The sequence below is a fragment of the Gigantopelta aegis genome, chromosome 4, assembly GCF_016097555.1.
Source record: "Gigantopelta aegis isolate Gae_Host chromosome 4, Gae_host_genome, whole genome shotgun sequence".
NCBI classification, from domain to species: Eukaryota; Metazoa; Mollusca; class Gastropoda; order Neomphalida; family Peltospiridae; genus Gigantopelta; species Gigantopelta aegis.
Window position 1 is genome coordinate 33,426,225 of NC_054702.1, and position 24,809 is coordinate 33,451,033.

General features: G+C 38.5%; 1 protein-coding gene and 1 long non-coding RNA gene across 2 annotated transcripts; both read left to right on the top strand.

Moving 5' to 3' along the window:
- Nucleotides 1-8,838, top strand: LOC121372351. The gene is made up of 6 exons (XR_005957918.1): nt 1-68; nt 7,355-7,396; nt 7,550-7,701; nt 8,141-8,182; nt 8,336-8,484; nt 8,770-8,838. It is a non-coding gene; the product is annotated as an uncharacterized LOC121372351 (long non-coding RNA).
- Nucleotides 8,839-16,611: 7,773 nt separating this feature from the next.
- On the top strand, nt 16,612-17,172 carry LOC121369798. The gene has a single exon (XM_041494871.1). The coding sequence runs from the start codon at nt 16,612-16,614 to the stop codon at nt 17,170-17,172; it is 561 nt and encodes a 186-aa protein (XP_041350805.1).
- The last annotated feature ends 7,637 nt before the right edge of the window (nt 17,173-24,809 follow it).

Below are 24,809 nucleotides of genomic sequence, written 5' to 3' on the forward strand. Positions count from 1 at the left end.
CGCCATTAAGGGAGTGAAATTCACGCAACAATAACATGTGACGGCATTGCAGCTGGGTGCAATTTCAGGTTTTATGACTTTTTTGGAACGTTTTGCAAAAGCAAAACTAGTCTCTTGGATAATTCAACCTCATTTAAAGATTGTATATTCATATCAATATCGGTGGAAATCTGTGAATGATTGAAAACATATAGGCCTATAATAAAGCACCTATACACGCAAATACAAAAGCATAGCGAATAAATTAAACACACGCAAGTGTGAATAATTTTGATGGTCAAGTGATACTTTACTGTCAACGTTTAGCTGTTACTATTATTAGCTCTGGGATATTCCAGATGTGATCACATGGGGTTGAAGTGGGGCGCAGTTAACACTGCCAAATATTTATCTCTTATTTATTATTAATTTTTTTATATATATATATATATATATATATACATACAAGTTATTATGGTGTTAAATGTGTGCGACAACATGATAAATAATTTACTGACGTAACACGCATGCATGCCACACCGAAAATCGCACCCCACCCATTTCGTCGAATGTTTTTAATAAAAAAAAAAAAAAAAAAAATTATTTTTATTATTAATTAATAAATAATAATAAATAAAATAAAAACAAGAATTTATTTATTTATTTGTTATTATTTTATAATTATAATATATATTTTTAAAATTATCTTTTGTTTCTTGCGAATTTTTTTTTAATTAAATTAATCATACACAATATACAACACTAAATTACCCCGAAAATGCGCTTCTGGTTAGTCATAAAATGTTCTATACAGTGCTGTCCGGTGTATCGGCGCACCTAAGCTTTCAAGGACCATTTTCTATGTGAACATTGTAAAATATTTAATAAAATGCGTCTCTCACCAATGAAGAAGTGCATAATCTGAAATACACTGCAAACTGTTTTATGTCTGTAGTAAATAAACATTTTAAAATGGTGCATAAATATAGGCACCCCCTTGTATCCAAAACGATTTGGATGTCCGGTGATTCGGCGCAGTAGATGTAGATCGTTGACCCCGCTATTTATAAACCGCCCACGACCTCAATTTTAGCCCATAAACGCTACACTATTGTACCAGAATTATTTTAGTACTTTTTTTTGTCTTGTCTTGTTAAAAATATTACTATGAAAATGAACGATCACATATGACCCATCTCGTGATCAGTTTCGGAATCGTTTTCTTGAGTGGCACAGTACTGCAGATGCATACATGTTCATTGTCATGCATAGCTAAGATGCCTACATGGATTTTATTTTTCTCGGGTAGATTGTGCACACACGTGGATCTTATTTCGCTTTTATTTTTTATAACAATGTGACAATTGTGAACTGGAATGACTGTCAATTAAGGTGTAAAATTTTCGTTTTATTTCCATTTTCCTGTGTTTTCTTTTTCGGTTTAAATAAAAAAATAACCGAACAAAAATAATTACATTTATACTGTTTACTATAATTTTTAAAATGCGGGAAAGGTGTTTTCAGACTGGTTTTAAAATTCTTAATTAATAGCCTATCAATAAGGATGACCTACTTCGCGTTTATAAACACGAAAACAGGTGAATGATTTATTTTGAAATTATTATATAATTATTGATAATTCTATAAAAAAAAAAAATTAATTGCACCCGTAACAATAAATATGTTAATACTTGATTAACCATTGAAAAAGGAATTGAACTTTAATTCGTTAAAAACTCCGACAACATGACAACTTGTTAAGCATACTCAAGCAAAATACCAAGTGCGCCGATACACTGGACACGGTTGTATATACTAGTTAATTGCAAAACGAACCCCTTTGACACTGGTGATGACCAAGGCAAGTACAAACAAAACAGGAGCTTAGGCTGGTGTGTGTGTGGGTTCGGGTGTCATCTTATACCCTCGTCCGCTGAGGCTAAAATATTGTTTTAATGTTCAATACATTAGGCTATACGGTTCGGGTGTCATCTTATACCCTCGTCCGCTGAGGCTAAAATATTGTTTTAATGTTCAATACATTAGGCTATACAAGTGTCCAGGGAAATTATATTTGCTTGCATACATTTAAATTATTCGTTATGCTTTTATATTTGCGTGTATGGGCTATATATACATGCTTTATTATTTACATTTTTAATGATTAATACACTTCCACCAGTAGTATCAGGGCCTGTATAGAATCATGACCTACTTTCCGTGACCTTGACCTTGATGACGTCACGTGACCTCGTCCTGTATAGCCCCATGACCTACTTAGACTGACCGTGACCTACTTAGACTGGCCTACTGTGCCGCGTGCAACGTCCTACTGACCCGGCCCTGACCTACTTAGACCGGCCCCTGACCTACCTAGACTAACACGAAAGAGTATAAAAAGGCTAGATACGGTTTCATTGTCATTCGCTCGCCGAAAACGATCAGATCTACGTTCAATCCAGAGATGGCCTGTTCCACAAGTGATGAAGCGAGATGTCGTCTAGAACTTGGAACTAACGTCTACGTGGTGGCCAAGTTATGGAAAGGGGACACTGCTATTCACATAAGGAAATTTGACAGTGACAAGGGGAAAACTTTCCCCACCAAGCGAGGTATTGTCCTTAGTCTTAAACAGTGGATCGAACTGTGTGGATGTAAAAGCCAAATTGACGAAACGATTTCAGCATTAAACCAGGGGAAAGACGAAACATTGTTCAGACACCTTGGTGTCAACGTCCATGTCAGTGTCGACAAGAACTTTGCCGGGGTGGACCTGCGTCAGTGGTGGTGGTGTGAAGAAACTAAATCCGTGAAACCTTCGAAGAAGGGAATATTCCTTTCTCTACAACACAATGGGAGAAACTGAAAGGCTGTTTCACAGTCATGTGTGACTTTGTACCAGAGCTGAACTCGATTGTGCCCTGCGCCATGCAAGACGACCATCAAAACCAGATGGGATTTCTTCAGTGTAACTTCTGCAACCCTAACGAGTGTCACCAGTGGTGAACGAGTTTTGTTTTGGACGAAGGTATAAAAGAATGGATTTATGGTTTACACTTCATTTGCTTTGCGACTGTGCTAGAGAACAGACGTGTTTTATGATTCTGACATTCTTGTGTCTTGTTGCACTCTATCTGGAACGAAGAAGATGGCATCGGGATATTCGAGCAGTGTTAGTAGCAGCAACAGTAGCGACGAGGACGACGTCTTGGTCTGCAAATGTTCAGAAAGACATACGATCAAAAGAGTGGCTACCAAACAAGAAGAACATTTCATGGATCAAACGGATGCTACACGTGACATTGGGGTTGGAACTGAAGATGGCGAACTCGTGGATGAACCCACAGATCAGACGGATGCTGCCTGTGAAACAGATGCTGTCTGGGATGAGGAAGATTGCTATTCGAGACGTTACGTGTTCTGTCATCGTCCCGAAATGAGACATTTCTATGCCCGGATGCTGACATATGCTCGGTGGCCCATACAATTACGTCAAAAACCAAAAGAACTTGCCAAGGCCGGTTTCTACTACACGGGAGATCACGATGCCGTCGTCTGTTACTGTTGCGGACTTTGCGTCTACCGATGGAAGAAGACGGACGACCCAGTAATGGAACATTACAGACTCTCTCCAAGATGTCCTTATGTGAACAATGTGTTCAGACATTAAATGTTTTAGACACTTGTGTGCTATGTTTTCATGTTGTATGTTGTGAATAAAACCGTGAATAACAGGTTTTGCTTTCTTATTTATGTCCTGGGTCCATGAGTGTGTCTCTGGACGTGTCCCTACGGTAGTAACACTGGTAAAGGGTAATATTTTGGTAACAATGATTTTTGGGAGCTCGCACGATGAGATTTGTGCTTGGGAGGAGGGACACTGCTCATACGTATCACACACATTCAAATATTCCTGTACCATATCTTTATGCGTCATAAGGTATATAAGTAAAATAGTTTTGGAAAACTCGTCATTTGAGGTAGAACTTTCAGAGGAGCAACATGTCAGACCAGTACAAGTTATATGTACCCAACGTGGATAAGTGGACCCGTTTCTATAAACTGCAGGCAGAAGGTAAACTTCAACCTCACTTCGAAATTCAACGTGGTGGGGAAAGTCAGATCATGTACAGTGTGGATCGATGTCTAGAACTCTACGATCCCACGTGGAAAAAAGAAAAAGAGGAACAGAACAAGTCCCCGACACCCAAAGTCGTCATGGTCTCCCCAACACAACAAGTGGTAGAGCAAGCCAAAGCCGATCTGAAACGGAAACAACAACAACAACAACAAAGTGGTACGGGTTGGAAAGCCCCGAAACGGCAGAAGCATTTCTAAATAGGCTATAAAAGGGGGCATGGCAGTTTCAACATCGCCAGTTCACGTCGATCACTTCAACAGTCAACATCATGAATCAGTGTCACATTTGCGAAAAGAAATATGTTTGGACCCACGACCTAACTCGGCACGTACGAAATAAACATGGACTCTTGGAATCTGACAATAAGCCTTCCCAGCAGCAGCAGCAGCACCAGCAGCAGCAGCAGCAGCAGCAGCAGCAGCAGCACCAGCAGCAGCAGCAGCAGCAACAGCAGCAGCAGCAGCAGCAGCAACAGCAGCAGCAGCAGCAACCACCACCACCACCACCACCACCACCACAGCAGCAGCAGCAACAGCAGCAGCAGCATCCCCTAAGATTGCTACATCCCTTCACCATGATCGTGTCGGGACCCACGTCGTGTGGAAAGACAGTTTTGTTGTACAAATTGTTGAGAGATGGTAAAATCCAGCCGCCTCCCCAGCGCGTCATCTGGCTCTACAAACGATGGCAACCCCTCTATGATACGATCAAAATGGTTGCTCGAGTGAAATTTGTTCAAGGCATACCTGAGAATTTGGAAAAGGATCGTTATTTGGATCCCAGAGTCAGAAATCTCATCGTGTTGGACGACTTGATGTCTACAGCTGGAAAAGACCCTCGCATCACCGACCTGTTCACAGAAGGAAGTCACCACAGAAACCTCTCTGTGATTGCCATCAACCAGAACTTGTATCACAGCAAGGACCCGACACAGAGAAGAAACTGCCATTATCTAGCGCTGTTCAACAACCCCATCGACAAGCAGCAAGTTCTGACTTTGGCACGGCAGATGTATCCGGAAAATACTCGTCATTTCATGCATTAGTTTGAGGAAGCTACCCACAGGCCCTACGGACATCTCTTGGTGGACTTGAAACCGACCACGCCCGAACATTGGCGTCTTCGGCCTAATGGTTTAGAGACGGGGCCGTCCGAATGGTATAAAAGCACGAACGTAACGGCGAATGTCTCAGAAGAGTTGCAGCCACCGACGAAGAAAGAGCTCTACATGCAAATCATGCAAAGAAACGCATTCAAGAGAAAACTACCAGGCATACCCGCCTACGAAAGTGACGACGAAGAAGATGATGAGGTAGAACCCTATCTGAAAAAAGTCAAGAGAATGCAGTCTTGCGATACGTGTGGTCTGGTCTTTAAAGACGGAAGCGACTTGCAGCGACACGTGAAAACGTGCGAGGAGGGAAATGAAAAAGAAGAAGAGCCGTCGCCCGACCTGGAAAACGAAGGCATTCGTCTCATGGTGGAACGTGTATTCGACATCAATCGTGACTATCTCCAAAACAAGAGGAAACGCTACGAAGAAAAAAAATGTGTCCCAAGATGCCATTGAAAGAAACATGAAGACATTGCAATGGAAGTTATTTAAAGACACGTACTCTCGCTTCCTGACCTATATGCATTACTTTGACAAAGGTCCCAACACCAGAAATTTTTACAGTTTGTGAATCCAGACAAAGATGTGAGACCACAGATTCGTTCTAAATTAAATCAGTATCGTTCATGGATCGGCGAATATTTGGATGAACAAGACGACGACGATACCGACGATGAGGAGGACGACGATGATGAAGAGAAATGAACACTCATATTATTCACATGTCGCCCTTAAGGCCTCTCGATGTAACCCAGTGTGTGTCCATTTTATATATGTGTCAGTGATTTGTAATTTAGAAATAAATGAAAAACCAAAACATTGCGTTTGTTTTTTGTGTTTTTTTTACTCTATGACTAGATTTGTGATTGGATATTACTACCGCTACTTTATAGTAGCAAGAGCTGTGTGTACAAGACAGAACATACCACGATCTTTGATATACCAGACATAATACACTAGTTGGCTATAGCTTAATGGGCCACCGACGGGGATCGATCCCAGACCTACCGCACATCAAGAGAACACTGAGTTACCAGGAATTATTTTTGTAACATTTAAAAATAACCCATTGGCACCCCTACTGGCTCGTAGTGTGCAGAGATACGTTTTTAGATTAGGTCAAAGGTGTTGTCATACATCAGACCTAGTGTTGTTTCGCATAAAATAGTACATTACGTTCATGCGATAGTGTAAATACAGATATCTGTCAGATATACATGTTTATTTGTGTGACGAGCAATTGCTTAGAAATTTCCGATCACAAGGTTACTATTTATGTACGTGCTTATTTACATTGTCACCTGAACTATACGTGTGTGTGAACGTCATCGACATCAGTAATAATAATTTAAATATTTCATATATTATACCTTAAAAAACACTAGTCTTGAGTATATATTTTAAATTGATATTTTAAATTATTAATATTGCTCAATATCACAATCTACTGAATGTAAAACATTTTTTTGTATATGAACACAATGAAAGGGGATTGTTTCAATGAACTGTTACAAAGTATAACATGTGACACGCTTAGCACTGATAGCAGCCAGAGACGGATCCCTGGGGTGTGCAACCTGAGGGGTGCTGTCGAAGTACTGTCTTTTTTGGAGGGAGAGGCCCCTGGTCACAGGGACCACGGTTTACTCGAATTTATTATAATAGTGTAGGGTATCACAGGAAGTTTTTATTTTATTTATAAATAATTTGTCCCCTCCTAGTTGCTGCTTGGAAAGTGTAATTATGAAGAAAACAATTCTCATTGGGTCAGGGAGATTCAAGGTTTCTAGGTCACTGACCTAGTTCTTCAGTAGGTTACTGGAACAGTGATGGGTATAAATTCAAACACATTTTTTGTTACAACAGATCAAGATGGACACCATCAATGATAATGCGTAAGTTTAAAAATTATTTATGATATATACATTTTGATAAACTAATATATAAAGAAATATTTACTGCTTTGATTCTTTTTTTTGGGGCAAAATGTTAGTTAAATCATGTCAAATGTATCATTTTAAAATCAGTAATGTTTGGTTTCAAATTATTTTTACATCAAAAGTTCACTTTAAAAAATCCCATTCACGATAAAACTAATAAATGTCTTTTCTCTTTTTCAGAATAGATCAGTTTGACCTAGAAAGTCTCCTGGACCAGTGGAGGTAAGATTTTTGTTATAGCTCACTATCGTCCTAGTTGATTTTTTTTTTAATTTCACCATGTTTTATGTTCCACACGGCGATGTTCGAAAGGTTACAATATACACGGCTTTCATCAATGCTTGTATTTTGATGTAAATTTTTGTATATTTCCAGTGACGAATATTATGTGGCGTTAGCCGCGGCCACCACCACCACCACCACCACCACCACAGCAGCCACCACCACCACCACCACCACCACCACAGCAGCCACTGGCACCTACCCTGTTCTGAGGGGTATGCTAAACCCCCACAAAACACTGATATGTAAGTATGTTTACTAAAACACACACTACCCGACTGTTCTTGTAAAACCGTGCTGTTTTATTTTTGTTGTCTTTCATATAATTAATGTCCAGTGGATGACATGTGTCATAGGGACGTCCGAATTAATCTGAGTGGGTGAGGGGATGTTCTCTATACCACTACAATGTCTAGACATGATTTTATAAAATGGTATTAAACTGAGTATCGTGCAATTATTATATATATATATATTAAGCTTTTCAGGAATATTAACTTTTTTGAGAGCATCACATTTGAAAAACTATTTCTTTCTTTTTTTGGGCAAAATGTTAGTTAAATCATGTCAAATGTATCATTTTAAAATCAGTAATGTTTGGTTTCAAATTATTTTTACATCAAAAGTTCACTTTAAAAAATCCCATTCACGATAAAACTAATAAATGTCTTTTCTCTTTTTCAGAATAGATCAGTTTGACCTAGAAAGTCTCCTGGACCAGTGGAGGTAAGATTTTTGTTATAGCTCACTATCGTCCTAGTTGATTTTTTTTTTAATTTCACCATGTTTTATGTTCCACACGGCGATGTTCGAAAGGTTACAATATACACGGCTTTCATCAATGCTTGTATTTTGATGTAAATTTTTGTATATTTCCAGTGACGAATATTATGTGGCGTTAGCCGCGGCCACCACCACCACCACCACCGCCACCACCACCACAGCAGCCACCACCACCACCACCACAGCAGCCACTGGCACCTACCCTGTTCTGAGGGGTATGCTAAACCCCCACAAAACACTGATATGTAAGTATGTTTACTAAAACACACACTACCCGACTGTTCTTGTAAAACCGTGCTGTTTTATTTTTGTTGTCTTTCATATAATTAATGTCCAGTGGATGACATGTGTCATAGGGACGTCCGAATTAATCTGAGTGGGTGAGGGGATGTTCTCTATACCACTACAATGTCTAGACATGATTTTATAAAATGGTATTAAACTGAGTATCGTGCAATTATTATATATATATATATTAAGCTTTTCAGGAATATTAACTTTTTTGAGAGCATCACATTCTTTTTTTCCAGGACTAAGATCAAAGAAGATCTGGACAGTTTGATTATAAAAATTAAATAAAAAAAATAAAAAAAATAACAGGTTTATGAGTATGATGCCTTGTCAATGACACTAATCAGGGCACATTCGCATATATTTGTTATTAACAATTCGACTGAACCACCTTTACGTGATCTACGATTCGCCCGCTATCCTGTCAACGTATTATTTGCAAGGTCAACGCTCTAGATTAAACACATATTTTTTTCAGGAAATAAGTGTATGATTTAAAAATATTTATTCAAATATAATACTCACTATATATATATTGTAGTAATATCCATATTTTTAAAACTGTATTGATCTTAGTTTACGTTTTCAAATTTTAGCGCCCTTATTTGCTTGCATGAAAAAACGATTGACGTGTGACCTCACATTTTTACTGACGTCACTCACTAATGCGTAAAAAATAAACATACAGACGACACTTCGATAGATATTTTGGGCATGATCGCCATAAATTACGAAAACTACAAATGTTTTAATTGTCATACGGGTCATGTGTTTTTGACCTATTTTGGTTCCTGTGTAGAAAAAAAGCTATTTTTTAAGGTAACAAATAATTGGATATACATAACATTTCTTAGCTATTTGACTGTCTACACATCTTACAGACTTAGAACGTAAACAAACGGTAGGTACTTTAAAAAGAGGTAGGTACTTTAAAAAGACAACGACTCAACAGGGGTGAGAGTATAACACGTTTATAATGTTTGAATGACGTCAGTTTTTGAATGACGTTGCATACAAGAACAACTGCTTCCGTTTTTAGAACACTTTCAATGTAAAATTATTATTTATTTGAAGAAAGAACGATTTTCAAAAAGTATCATTTGTTAAAACGTTGTCCACCACTGCAAACACATAGATCTTCAAACTAAATCAGTATAAGAAAATTAACTTACTATTTTCAAGTCTTGATCCAGTCGATTTCTAACGGTGACAAAATCTCTCAAAATGATCCAAACGAATCTTCTTCTAACAATGACGAAATATCACAAACGAATAACAATGACGTAGTAGATGTGGTCGTTTTCGGCGAGCGAATGACAATGAAACCGTATCTAGCCTTTTTATACTCTTTCGTGTTAGTCTAGGTAGGTCAGGGGCCGGTCTAAGTAGGTCAGGGCCGGGTCAGTAGGACGTTGCACGCGGCACAGTAGGCCAGTCTAAGTAGGTCATGGTTAGTCTAAGTAGGTCGGGGTCAGTAGGACGTTGCACACGGCACAGTAGTCCGTGACATCATCAAGGCCAGTCTAAGTAGGTCATGGCGCCCGGCAGGACGAGGTCACGTGACAAGGCCGTGACGTCATCAAGGTCAAGGTCACGGAAAGTAGGTCATGATTCTATACAGGCCCTGATACTACTTCCACCAACTTTGATGTGAATCTACAATCTTTAAATGAGGTTGTATTATTCGACATACTGGTTTTGCTTTCACAAAATGTACTAAAATAGTAATAAATACTGAAAATGCACCCAGATACAGGGTCATTCTCCATTAACTGTAGCAACCAATAAAGTATGAATGTTGAAAAATAAATATCTTCTGAGAATGTTAAAAGGGACCTGCCTGCATAGTCTTAAATTGTCTGTAACTATTTAAAAATAAATTCCCCTGTAAAGAGTCACCCTTTTAACAGTGGCGGATGTTGAACTAAGGAAGTCGTACTGATAACGTACGTGACCCGTCATGCCCTCCTTAGGAATTGTACCCTATAAATATACAAATTGGTCATGTTAGGAAGTGAACAAAATACATTTTCTGAACAAGAAGAAACATCTTTAATGAAATCAACTTGAAAAATACAACTTTCTTTACTAATTTGTTCAAGATCGATGTTTGTAATAACACACTCTGACTACATTTTTATGCACAGATTGACACCTTATGTTCCAAACTGCATAGAATTGGTGACAGACTTGCACCAGGTAAATTTCACAGTTTATCTGCACCTAACAAACACATGAAATAACACAAAAGGGAAGTATACTACTCAGAAGTGTTCACTTATTATTGACAACTATCAGAAGAAGAGGTACGGATAACGTACGTGACGTTAAATTAGGATATGGTCGTTTGTAAAAGTTTCTTGCAATCTGTTTACATTTACTAACAAAACTATCCATCACCATGACCTTGGCTAACATGTAGAATGATAATCTAGCGAATCGTGTGCATATTGCCCATTTAATTAATGAATGTCACTGAAAATATGCCTGTAATACAAATAAATTGTTCATAAATTGATTTTTGACAAGTAAGTGCTTAAAATAAAACAATTCTAACAAAACACGTACAGGGTTATCTCCCCTATGTAATTCAATCCCTTTAATCCAAACCAAGTACCTTCATTATAGCGTCCCACTCACACGGGTTAACTTGAAAATGGCGGCTGCGGCTTGTTACAGGAGTAGGTTTGTCAATTAAGGAAATGACATCAGTATTGGCATACCATACGACATCATCAAACATGGGCCAGAAAAAACGATTACGCCCAATGCGAGACATTGCCTTCACTTCCAAGTCGTCCTCATCTACGGCTTGTACCATTCCAGGATAGAGCTTGCCATCGTACAGTACTATCACCCATTTGTTCAAATAGGCGGTTGGATGAACAGGAGTGGGAATTGGGACAAGTTCGAATGGTTTCTGATGCACGGTCTCCACGGCAGGACCAGATACTGTCGCAGCCGGCATGGTTGGAGGAGGGGTAGTTTGTGTGACCTCCACGGCAGGGCTACTTGTAGATACTGTCGCAGTGGGGGGAGGGTTAGTTACTGCATTACGATTTATTTCGGGGCTTATTTTTTTCAAACCTTGATTCTTTATGGGCTATATGTAGTGAACTATCAGTACATGCAAAAATATCTAATGAATCTCTAGCATACCTGATGTATTTAAGAATAAAATCGGGGTCCAAACGTGCGCCATGCAGACGACAATTTTGCCCGTCGATGTTGTATCTAAAATGTTGATTCAGCCCGGAACGCAGACTAATGGATGTCGGATAACGTACATGACAGTTTCGTACGTGACATTTGCAGTAAGAAGGGCCTGTAGTCATACATGCACTAGATTTTATCATCATGTCTCTGCTTGTGCCCTTGTACATCTCAGAAACTCCAAGCCAAACTAGGCCTATGTATTAATGCGCTCAAGTGTCTACTTTTGTAAGACGGGAACCTTTGTACGTGACACCCTTACAGACACGGTCCAGTATTATGGATTAATTGTCTTTATGCATCTCTAATGTACATTTTTCAGAGGAAGGATAAGCAGATACACATAATTCAGTATATTTACCAGAATTTAGTCATTAATCCCAATCGATCTAGGCCGTCAGGCCTACGTACTTTCCTCTTTCAAATTGGATAACGTACGTGACCTAGAATTTGCGACATGATTTATTAGTGAATATTCCATAATTTAAGATGATTTTAAGTAGAGTAGACACATGTTTTGAAAAGGTGCCCTGCTGTTGTGCTTACACGAGTATAAAAACATACTTTAGAGGTAACAATCATGTATTTGTGATGCCCGTTTTATGCTGATCCTCATTTGCGACATGGGTATTTTTAAGGGTTGGCATTTTCCGACGGTCCTTTTGGAGGGAAAGGAGAGTAATGGCAGGTTCAATAATGACTCAAAAGTACAGGGAATGAACTAGACAACTCAGAAATAGTGTTTATTTTATAATACATTTAAATATTACTGTACAATCAGAGGTCAAAGTGCTGCGACAACTATTTTCTACAGTTACTACAGTTAAAGGAGAATGACCCTGCAATGCCTTCACATGTTATTATTATGCGAATTTCACTCCCTTAATGGCGGACCGGTCACGTGATTATAAACATGGCCGCGCACAGTACTTTGGTCTCACTACACAGATCACTTCTGGGTGAGAGTTCATTCATCATGGTCCACTATAGTTCCTAATTGTGACACATGTTATGGTTCACATATTCACTTCTAGGAAATGGTGAAGAATTAAAACAATATGTATGTTTAATGGTAAGCCTTCTGGCTGTATTTTGCCCATGTTATTTTGTAATATTGTGCATCGACCTTTTGGGACATGGGTGTATAGCGCAAGTGACAGCCGGAGTGAATCGGTTAATGAACCACCTGTTGGGACCGGTACTACAGCCAGATGCAGTCATATAGCAAAAAACTGAGACGGAAAGGTTCTCAATTTTGGAGTGAAAATAAATGCTTATATAATGTATGTTCGCAATGGTGTATGTTGTTAGTGCCAATGAGAACCCGTTCTATGGGCAATCTTCGCTTGAAGTTGGGCAGTTTAACATGGGTTTCAATGGCAGATGACATCTGTGTAGTGAGACCTTTGACGTCACTGGCCAATAAACCCGTCTAGGTAAAGTATTATGACGTCACATGGAACCGTTGTCATAGCGTCGCTGTGGTTTGACTGTATCTACCGAATAATAGGTGCACAAATGGCAGGTGAGAATCTGTGTTTATTATATTGCAAATAAAAAATAAAAAATAAAATTTAAAGATGAGTGTTTTTAATCTAAGATGTTGCGGTTTTTATTCCTCAGTGCAGCCCTACCCACGTGCTACAAAGAACTGTATTATACATTGCTATATCATCAGTATTACAGGAACAGTGTAGTTCACTTCAAAATATTATTAAAAAGTGGTTATATGGAACACGTTTTATCATAACTACCTGATGATGATGATAACTAGTTTAACGTGCCTATATACCACTAGGGTTTCGAACACGTCCATCCCGAGTCCGACCTCCGATGAGATCGGTGGCCTGACTCGGGATGGAGGGGGACGGTGTGTGTGTGTGTGTGTGTGTGTGTGTGTGTGTGTGTGTTGAAAATGGGCAGAATTTTGAAAATAGCAATTAGTAAAAAAGTTAATAGAATAAATAAAATAAAAAAAAAAGGTTACAAGCCAAAAATAAAAAGAATTGACTGCTCGGCCGAATATTTATATAATTTGGAGCATTTTAGGAGGACAGTCCAAAATTAAACAAGAGAAAGAAGAGGGGATCGGACTATTTAATAATATTAAAAAAAGAAGTAATTTAGACATAAAATTTTGAACGCAGATCTAAAAGTTTAAAAGTCCGATCGATATGTCCACGCGAGTGGCCTCGTTAAGGCCGTTTGGGTGCACAGCTTAAAGGGACGAGATGGGTTGTATCCCGTCAAGAAAACCCCTAGATTGACAGTCGATAGACGTTGAAGGTGTAGTGCTGTGATGAAATACAGATTTTGAGAAGCCTAATCCGTCTGAACGAGAGAGAGTATCAGACTAGGGTATAGTCCAGTCGTCATGGGTTGGTATAGTGGTGCGGACGGGCCCGACTTCGGAGGATACGAGATGGTATCACTATAAAGCAAGGTAAAGTCTAGAAAAAGAGTAGTAGGGGCCGACCCCGCTTCCTATTTCTTCTTAGAGTGGGGCGGTCAATCTTCCAGTGCTGCTAGAACAGGCTCGGACATGTAGAGACTAAACGCGAACAACCGTGGCGTTCTGCAGAATGGCCGCCATACAAATCACGAAAAAAAACAAGTCGACAGTCAGACGGAGAAATGACGTGGAGGCAAAGAATCTCGCTAAAAACAGAATCCAACCTGGTGGTGCAGGCTGTCGAAACGAGAAGCGTTCCAGCGTTCAATCAGTTCCAATGGCCGCATACATCCCAGTAGAAAACTTCATTTCGCTGGAAAAAAACAACGAAATGAAGGACCCCCAAGTCGAGCACACGAAAGCACGTGCAGTGTGCACAGGCGAAACAAACACGTCTTACTGCGTGGAGCTCCAGACTGGGAATGTAACGACCTGACGACGTCTGGTACCCAATAGGACATTCGCGCCATTTTCGACTGCTGATCACGTGATGTCATTGTTCTCGTTTCCCTTTCCCAATCGATTTTAAAATAATGATATATTGATGTTATATCAGATGTTATAAAGCAGTTGATATTTAGTACAAAAATGGATCATATAACAGCACGACAAGTACCATTTCGTTTTATCACGAAATATGTCAGTTGCGCCAGTCTATCAACGAATATCAGTGGTGGTTGGGGTTTTTTTTTTTTTTGGGGGGGGGGCTTCTTTCTTTCTTTCTTTTTAATTGTTTTTGTTGGTGGTTTTTTTTTATGTACATGTATTATTAATTCATTAAATTATTATTGTTGTACTTCATAAAAACTTCACTAAACTATGGTACGGTAATGCAGTGTAATCTTGCATGCGATTTACAGGCCTATATAGCTATTCAGAATTATGAATTGCCTAAATAAAACAAAATTTAATAATAATAATAATAATAATAATAATAATAATAAAGGTGAACTGCATTTACTCTCGATACCGTTTCTCTCCCCAACCCCCATCAACCCCCAGCAAACTACCGGTAGATTTCAAATCAAATCAAATCATTTATTTATATATACCCTAGATTATGTATTCTCAGAAGTTCGAGGAGGCCGACGGGACTGCAAAGGGGATTGCTTTGAACTTCCTCAATTTTAGGAACCAATCACAAAATCCGAACATGGCACGTCACACATATAATTATGGAGCGGCAAGGCGCTGCATTTGCATTAGTCCAGTATATGGGGGAGGGGGACACAATTTCCTTGAATACGTAGATGTTTCTACGCCCGAAACTCTACCCTACACATGCGCCTTATCCGATAAAAAATTTCATTATTATATTTTAATACAGATTAAAAAAAAAAGAATAAAGATTTTTGGAAATAATCCCATAAAGTGGGATAAAAGTTTCTGTTCGTTTTATTTTCATCTTCTTCAAATGAATCCATCGCATTAATATCGCTAACTGATAAAAGTAGTTTCGTTTTTATAAAGGCGGTCAAAATAATATTTGACATCCAAGATAAATTATTTTAATGCTGAACACTACAATGTAGATTAAAATAAAACTAACATCGAAATTTGGCCTGAAATGGAATTTCCTGCATTCTAGAAGTAAAATTCATCACTGCCTTGAGATTTACTACAATAATATATTTGATTCAGAATTATTGTGGGAAGGGGTGGGTGTAGTGTCTTGGAACTTATAGTGAACATTGTGGTCTGTCCCGGTACGTGAGATACGCATGCGTAGAGGAAAACAAAACAAACATCTGCCCAAGTGGCCTCAGACCACAATTAATTTCGCTATATGTTTCTATATAGCCTTAGTAGCTATAACATTTTAATTAATATCAGCAGGCCCATGAAGTTTTGTATGTACTTTTGCCTGCATGGGGGACACATACACTGAAAAGGACAACCCCTGTTGTCCAGCTCTTTCTCCCAGCATATTGGTTTAAACAGACACACCCTCTAAACCAGGCCGGAGTACACCCATTTTACACAAAAAGCACTACTTTTGCATGGGCCGGAATTACCACAAACAAGTCTTCAACGTCAACAAGTTACACATGTTTACAAACTACATGCTATCCCCTGTCACTTCAGTCAAACAGTTGCCACTTCATAGCTGTCTGCCATGAAATAATCATAGTCAAACAGCAGACTACAGCGCGGTTTATGGTGTGATCGTTTGTAATTATTTTCCCGATCATATCGTAAAGGAAACCGAAAATGTCCGAAGTCTGTGTCGTGGCGTATTCATGTTTAAATTTAAACCAAAAATAAATACAAACTACTGACATGTTTTGCCTCATTGCATATTTATTTATTTTATACCAGCAATTAATTGCGGTGTGTGTGTGTGTGTGTGTGTGTGTGAAACAAAAACAGAATTTGTTTAATACTGAAACGAAAAAAACCCAGAATTTGTAACATTATGAAACGGAAAATCAGTGCCTCTACAGCATGCATCATGAACTGTCCCATTGACTTTGTGATTGATACTGATGCTTCTGTTAATATCATAGGTCATTCTACATATGATGCACTCGCCAACAGACCCAGGCTTCAATCTCCAGTGCCAAAGTTATACGCATTTGGCTCTAAAAATCCTCTTCCTGTACAAGGTTTCTTTGATTCGGAAATAAGCTACGAGTCGAACAAAACTCTGGCAAAGTTCTACATATTAGAATCAAATACCTCCAGCAACCTTCTGAGTGGTAAAACAGCCCAGAGGATGCATCTGATCCATTTCTCCCTTCAAACCGGTACCAAAACCATCCCTGATGAGTTTCCCGCCTTATTTGATGGAACTGTGGGTCAGATCAAGGACATCAAAATCAAGTTACATATTGACACATCTGTACCACAAGTATCACAGAGACATAGACGCATTCCGTTTCACGTCCGCAAAGATGTTGAGAAGGAACTCGATCGACACGAGAAGATAGATGTCATTGAAAAGGTAGAAAGCTGGTGGTGTAAGAATCTGCGTTGACATGAGAGAACCTAACAAAGCTATACGGAGAGAAAGATACCCAATGCCAACGTTTGATGAGCTCGTTGCTGACCTGAACGGCTCAACTGTTTTCAGCAAACTAGACCTGACTAACGCATACCATCGGCTAAAACTGGATGAAGCGAGTCGTTACATCACTACCTTCACCACGCATGTGGGTCTTCACCGCTACAAATGCCTACTCTTCGGAGTCAATTCTGCTGCAGAAATATTCCAAAACATAATCGTGGAAATACTCGGCAACATTCCAGGTGCTCGTAACCTCTCTGATGACATTATTGTCCATGGCAAGACACAAACTGAACATGATATAAGTCTTCAAGCCACACTGAAAAAGCTAAAAGAGAGTGGTGCCAAGGTCAATAGAGAAAAATGTGTGTTCTGCACAAATGAACTGACTTTCTTTGGACATGTGTTTGGTGCAAATGGTGTCTCAGCTGATCCCAACAAGATTAATACCATTATCAACACAGCTCCTCCAGAGAATGTCAGCGAAGTCCATTCTTTCCTAGGAATGACGCAGTATATTTCGAGGTTCATCTCTAATTACGCAACCATGACTGAGCCCCTCAGGAAGCCCACCAGACAGGGCATCGCATGGAAATGGTCACAAACAGAACAAGCTTTTGACAAAATTAATTACTTTTATTATTACTGTATGATTTTCTTAACCCTAACTCTAAACTTAACCCATTTTCTTTCTGGGGGAGCTCCCCCACCCCTTGTTGTCTGGTTGCATTCATAGCGCCATACCCAAAAATGTATTTATGGCAGAAACACTGCGTGTGTTCTTGGCTGTCATAATGTCTATAGAAGTTCAATGTCTTCATGAGACCATCTGTGATGCCCCAGAATTTTGGTGTTTCTGGATTTGTGTAAGTGTTTTTTATGAGAAACTAGTCATGACTCAAACTGTAAAGAATTTTGTTTCAGTCAGTTGCAGATATGTAGGACATTTACTTGAAACATATTAAAAAGTGGCTATTCTCATTTAAACAACATTTTTATTAGCCAACTACTAAATGTTGTAGCCTCTTTGTATAAACTTGGTTAATTTGGCTATGGGGAGGGTTAACCATGGTAGTAAATTGTGGGAATGTGTGACAATTAGAATGCTTCAAATGATCACAAACATATTAAGTAAACATTTGTTCATCTCCAGATAAGATTTTAAAATTTGGGGTTGCAGAGTGTCAGACAAATTTGCAAGTGAATATATACACTCAGCTTTAAAGTAGATATGGCTAGATGTGAGAACTGACTATTGTCACTATATTATTACAAGTAAGAATCACTTATGTAGTGGCAACAGGGTTTTTTCTCTCACGATCTAAGTCTGATACAAAATGTCAGTATTGTAAACATTTTACTCTGATGTCATTAAGCAAACATTCCTTTCCTTGTTTGTGTAACATAACTAGTGTATGAAAGGCTGTGTTATGTGCTGTCTTGTCTTTAGAAAAGTACATATCCCTTGTTGCTAATGGAAAAATGTAGAGGGTTTCCCCCAAAAACTTAATACCAGAGTTAACAAATGTGTGATATCCAGTAGGTTATGATTGATTAATGTGCTCTAATGGTGTCATTAAACAAACCAAATTCTTTTTATTTTTGGCGTGTAACCTTTTTTTATTTTATTTTTATTCTATTAACTTTTTTATTAATTGCTATTTTAAAAATTCTGCCTATTTTTCAACCCCCGTTCCCCCCCCCCCCCCCCCCCCATTTCGAGGCGGGCCACCGATCTTATCGGAGGTCGGACTCGGGATGGGCGTGTTCAAAACCCTAGTGGTATATGGGCATGTTAAACTAGTTATCATCATCACAGCTGGCTTGAAAATGAAATCTGACACCAGGAGGGTGAATGGTACAAAATAGTTCCTTGAATGTCATTTCATTTGACCGGCCTTGGTGGTGTCGTGGTTAGGCCATTGGTCAACAGGCTGGTAGATACTGGGTTCGGATCCCAGTCGAGGCATGGGATTTTTAATCCAAATACCGACTCCAAACCCTGAGTGAGTGCTCCGCAAGGCTCAGTTGGTAGGTGTAAACCACTTGCACTGACCAGTGATCCATAACTGGTTCAACAAAGGCCATGGTTTGTACTATCCTGCCTGTGGGAAGCTCAAATAAAAGATCCCTTGCTGCTAATCGGAAAGAGTAGTCCATGTAGTGGCGACAGCGGGTTTCCTCTCAAAATCTGTGTGGTCCTTAACCATATGTCTGACACCATATAACCGTAAATAAAATGTGTTGAGTCAGGCATCGAAATAAGTCGACAACGGTCGTTTAGGTTACCGGGAGGTTACCACATGTTAGAAAAGTCGAGAACGGTGTTTCATTCTCGACAAAAATTTTAACGAACGGTAGTTTCGTTTCTGAACGTAAACCAGGCAATGCATTCAGGACTTCTGCGTTTCTTTATCTCGTCAGGAATTGCATCGATGTTCGCGAGCAAGTCACTCCGCGTTTAAGCAGCGTCCACTAGATGAATTTATGTCCGCGTTTTGTTTTCTCGTACAAAATTGCACCAATATTCGTGCGCACTTGTGCAATTGCAAAGCAATTTTGGCAATCCATGTTTAAGCAGCGCCCACTAGATAAATTACTTCCGGATTTCGTTTCTCGTACCGATGTTCGCGCGCACCGTTACAATTTCAGAACGACCGCGTCGTAGTAACAGGAATTCAATTCTAACTTTCATATAGTTGTGGAAACCTATAGGTTACCAGACTATATTTTGTGGTAACCTGTAAATGGGTTACCAGACACTGCTTATTTCGATGCCTGTTGAGTGCGTCGTTAAATAAAACATTTCTTTCTTTCTTTCGTTTCATTTGAAATTGATTTAAATAATATTATTTGATTTGAATGAGCACATTTTTGACTTTCTACTCTGTAAATGGAAGATGTCATTGACACCACATGCTCTCGGACGTGTTCTCGTACTCATTCGGAACTTGTGAATCCAAACGGAACACCTCGTCACATTCCGCTATGCTTATATTTCGTGAAAATGTAAGAGGAGTTCCGAATGGCTCTCGGAAGCTTTTTATTTGGAACTCTTCGGAAGTAAAATTGCACGAAGTGTTCCGGGTCTTCTGGTAACGAGATTTTGTACTGACAGATCTCGTGGCATCTCTCTACAGTTGTTGTTTTTAGAGTCAACGATAATTAGGATTGAAATTAATGGATTATTAAATGAAACAGGTGGTAAAAAAAAAAGGGGGGGTAAAAGGTGGAAAAAAAGTTTAGGGTCGGCACCAAAAATCTAGGGACGGTCTGGTAACCGGATTCAAACCATTTTTTTTACTACGCCTAATTATAACATCTGATGCAATAATGTTATTCAGCTATTAGTATTACATTTTGAATTGTGAGTCTGATTTTATTTTTTAAAAACCCTACCCACAATGTTGCTTTTAACTTTATAAACTATTTTTGTTTATTTTTACAGAAAATTCAGACTGTAGTAGAAGCAATGAAAATATCGGCATGGAGCAGCATTTTTCTGAGGTAAGTGCATCCACAATCCCAGAGATAGGATAGTATACCACTACCTTTGATATACCAGTCATGGTGCATTGGCTGGAATGAGAAATAGCCCAATGGGGATCGATCCTAGACTGACCGTGCATCAAGCGAGTGCTTTACCACTGGGATACATCCCTCCCTTGTGGCATTACCATCAGTATACCTTTCACTGCTAATTTCAATATCTGGAAATTAGCATATACATATATCTTGTTTAGAAATAAACTCTTCATATACTTGTACACTTAAACACCTCAAATCTGAAACCTTTATCACCAAGTAAAATGTCCAGTTTCTCTAGAGAAGTATTTGTGTGTAATTTACTAAGATTCCAGTAAATAAAAGAGAAAGACTGAGCTTTATTTCGTTAACTGATGAAGTGAAAAATATAACTGTTTACCAGTTAGTAAGTACAACATATATTAATTAAATAAAATAAAGAAAAAAACATATATACTCAAAGGCAAAAATTATTGTGACATGGATTGTTTGGTGTAATAAATTTGTGAATGGATTTATGGATGTAAACCAAGAAAATGTGCATGAAACAGTTCAAAGAAATGCAACCAAGCAGTTGTTGCAGCGATTGCATGCTTTGTGCAAGAAACATGGAATATTCAGGAGAAATCCTGTCTTAGTGTTCACCATAAAAGGCCAGACATTCAGTCACAAATCGTTGCCACTCTGTGCAGTCTTTAGAAGTCAGAAAAATGCCATTAGTGAACTGTTTTATGCAATTTCATCATGCCACGGCTCAGTGAAAATGACAGATGGTGAGTCATAGGGATGCTTGAATCTGGGTCCGTGTAACGTAATGTCGCACGTCAATGCAATGTCCACAGAAACACCATATGGCACTTATGGCAACAATATCAACAAAACAACCAGGTCAGGGAAGGTCCCCGTAGCGGCCGACTACCTGTAACAACCCCTCACCAAGACGCATGGATCCTAACCACGCATCTGCGAAACAGGCATTCCCAGGAACTTTCTCCAACGTTTAGTGGCCTCAGTGAGACAATGGTACCAGGCCTGTATCAGTGCTCAAGGTGGACACACTCGCTACTGACTGTGTGAACTTCACTCTGGACCCCCTCTAGTGATGTGGCTCATTTGCATATGGCAGGTGCGCCCTTTTCATGGACTATTGCTTGTTTCTGTACCTTCGGACATTACTCTTTCCATGTTATAACGTTTCATACACGGCAGTAAAAACTTATCATTAATTATCTTTGTCTTTTGTGTGTCACAATAACTTTTGCCTTTGAGTATATCTGAAAGTGCAATATATACTTGTTTTGAAAACAAACCTAACTTAAACTAAGGTAAAGTATAGAAAAATGGAAATACACTGAATTAATTTCATAGTTGTTTTGTTTTTGAGTAGATAAGGCAAATGGAAATAATGTGACACTAACAGCAAAAGTATTGTTTAAGGGCCACCAGTTGCATTGTTGTTCTGAATATATGTATTGTGTGCATGTATCTTCATTAAATTCTTTAATGAGATATGTAGAGCAGTTTTGTTGAATAACTGCTTTAGTTAGTAGTGGCTAACTGGGAAGTTGTCTCACATGTTGGATAGGTGCCAGCTGGGTACTAGTCAAGCACTGAGTGTGTATGTGTGTGATTCTGTTCTGTTATTTTTCTTGTAGGAAAAGGAACAACTCAACACATTTTAAACTATGGTTATTGGGTGTCTAGTATATCGTTATTTCAACATTTGATTGAGAAAGAGAAAGAAAAGAGACTTGCTGCCACCATATAGGCTATGCCTGTCAATAAAGCAATAAGGGTCTTTATATACATGTACTTCTATGAACAGGACACTACAAGTAAAGGTACCATCCACATCATATGCCTTTAATGTACCGGGACGGGATGTAGCCCAGTGGTAAAGCAGTTTCCTGATGTGTGGTCAGTTTAGGATTGATCCCCATCGGTGGGCTCAATGTACTATCTCTCATTCCAGCCAGTGCGCCATGACTGGTATATCAATTGGCATGGTATATGCTATCCTGTCTGTGTCATATAAAAGATCCCTTGCTACTAATGGAAAAATGTAGCGGGTTTCCTCTCTGAGACAAAGTGTCAGAATTACCAAACGCTTGACATCTAATAGCAATGTGCTCTAGTGGTGTTGTTGAAATTTTTAACAAAGTTTAACGTTGATGTACCAGACATGTGGCTCGGGATAGGACAAAAAGAAGAAAAAACAATTCACTGGAGACAATCGATTCTGTGACCCATCACACCTCAGGCAAGTGCTCTAGCACTGAGAAAGAAAGAAAAATATTTTATTTAACGACACTCTCAACACATTTTATTTACAGTTATATGGCAGTGCCATTGGGCTATGTCTCATTCCAGCCAGTGTCATTGGGCTATTTCTCATTCCAGCCAGTGCCATTGGGCTATTTCTCATTCCAGCCAGTGTCATTGGGCTATTTCTCATTCCAGCCAGTGCCATTGGGCTATTTCTCATTCCAGCCAGTGCCATTGGGCTATTTCTCATTCCAGCCAGTTTCATTGGGCTATTTCTCATTCCAGCCAGTGCCATTGGGCTATTTCTCATTCCAGCCAGTTTCATTGGGCTATTTCTCATTCCAGCCAGTGCCCCACAACTGCTGTAACAAATATTGTGATATGTACCATCCTTTCTGTAGAATAGTACATATAAAGATCCCTTGCTGCGAATTAAACAAAAGGAATTGCCCATAGTAAACATAGTAAGATGTCAAAATAAATGATGAAATATGCCATTTGCCTGCATAGTCTTTATGCTGACAATCCTTTTATGTGGTTGTATAATTATATAGTCACAAGAAAACCTAATTTGGTTTGTTGGGGACTTATTTCTCACTTTAGCTAAGGTGAAGAAAAGAAATGGAACTTTTTGTTTTAACAACACAACAGCACATTTGAATGCTTTAATGCATATATGTTATGTGTCTAACATGTCGAACAAATAATTGCAACATTTGGTCTATTGAGACAAATAATTTAAAAAATATTTTGTTATATAGCTTTACTTCATTATCAGCTAGTAGTAAGAGATCTTAGATAGGCTGGTGTGCTCCAACAGTTTAAACATACTTTAGTGGACATCATGTTATTAGTTCCCCACCTGTTCAACTAGAGGACAATATAGGTTTGTCTCAATCCATCTGTCTGTCCATCCCAAGTATAGTTCTCCAGACTAGATATTAAGCTGAAATTTTGTGTATAGCTTTATAATGTAGAGTTAAGATTAAGTTTGACTTTCATGGGGATTTGCCTATTTTTGACAGTTATGGCCCTTGATCTTAGGAGATATGAAAATGTATTGGGCCTGGTACTGCTTTTTGTTATCAGTACTCTCAGAATACTCATTAATGTATATGTTTAAAGTTTAATGAAAATTAATATTCATAAACTAAAATAATATGTACAGATATTCTTTAGTGTTTTTATTTTTCTGTTATAATAACATCTTTGTTTGTATGTGTTGTGTGTGTATTTTTTGTAGTGTGCAGTGTATTTTTTTATAATGTGTAGTGTATTTTTAATGAATATTTTTTTTCAAATGAATATGTGTAATTATTTTTCTTACTACATGTATATGTGATTCATTCACAGATGTTTGACCAGTGTTTTATTAAATGATGGTGACAGTAATTGATATATACACAATCTGCTCACAGATTTAACTACTAAAGCGATCTGATCTTGGCAAGAGAAGTGTATTTCTTGTCTACTACTGATCGAGCTATCGGGAAACTAAATCAAAGATATTTTGTTTCAACATGTGTAAGTTACACCAGCTTGACTGTTGGCCATCAGGTTTCATTGATGAGTGCATACATAAACATTATTAAATATGCATTGATTTTTGCTGTTTTCTACATTAAAATACAAAATAAAAGGTTTACTTGATTATATATTGTTAAGTACGTGTTACTTGGTTATATATTGTTAAGTACGTGTTACTTGTTAAGTACGTGTTACTTGGTTATATATTGTTAAGCATGTGTTACTTTGTTATATATTGTTAAGTACGTGTTACTTGGTTATATATTGTTAAGTACGTGTTACTTGGTTAT

Excerpts from the sequence above, each read along its gene's own strand:
- LOC121369798 (XM_041494871.1), top strand. The coding sequence starts at position 16,612 with ATGAAACGGAAAATCAGTGCCTCTACAGCATGCATCATGAACTGTCCC.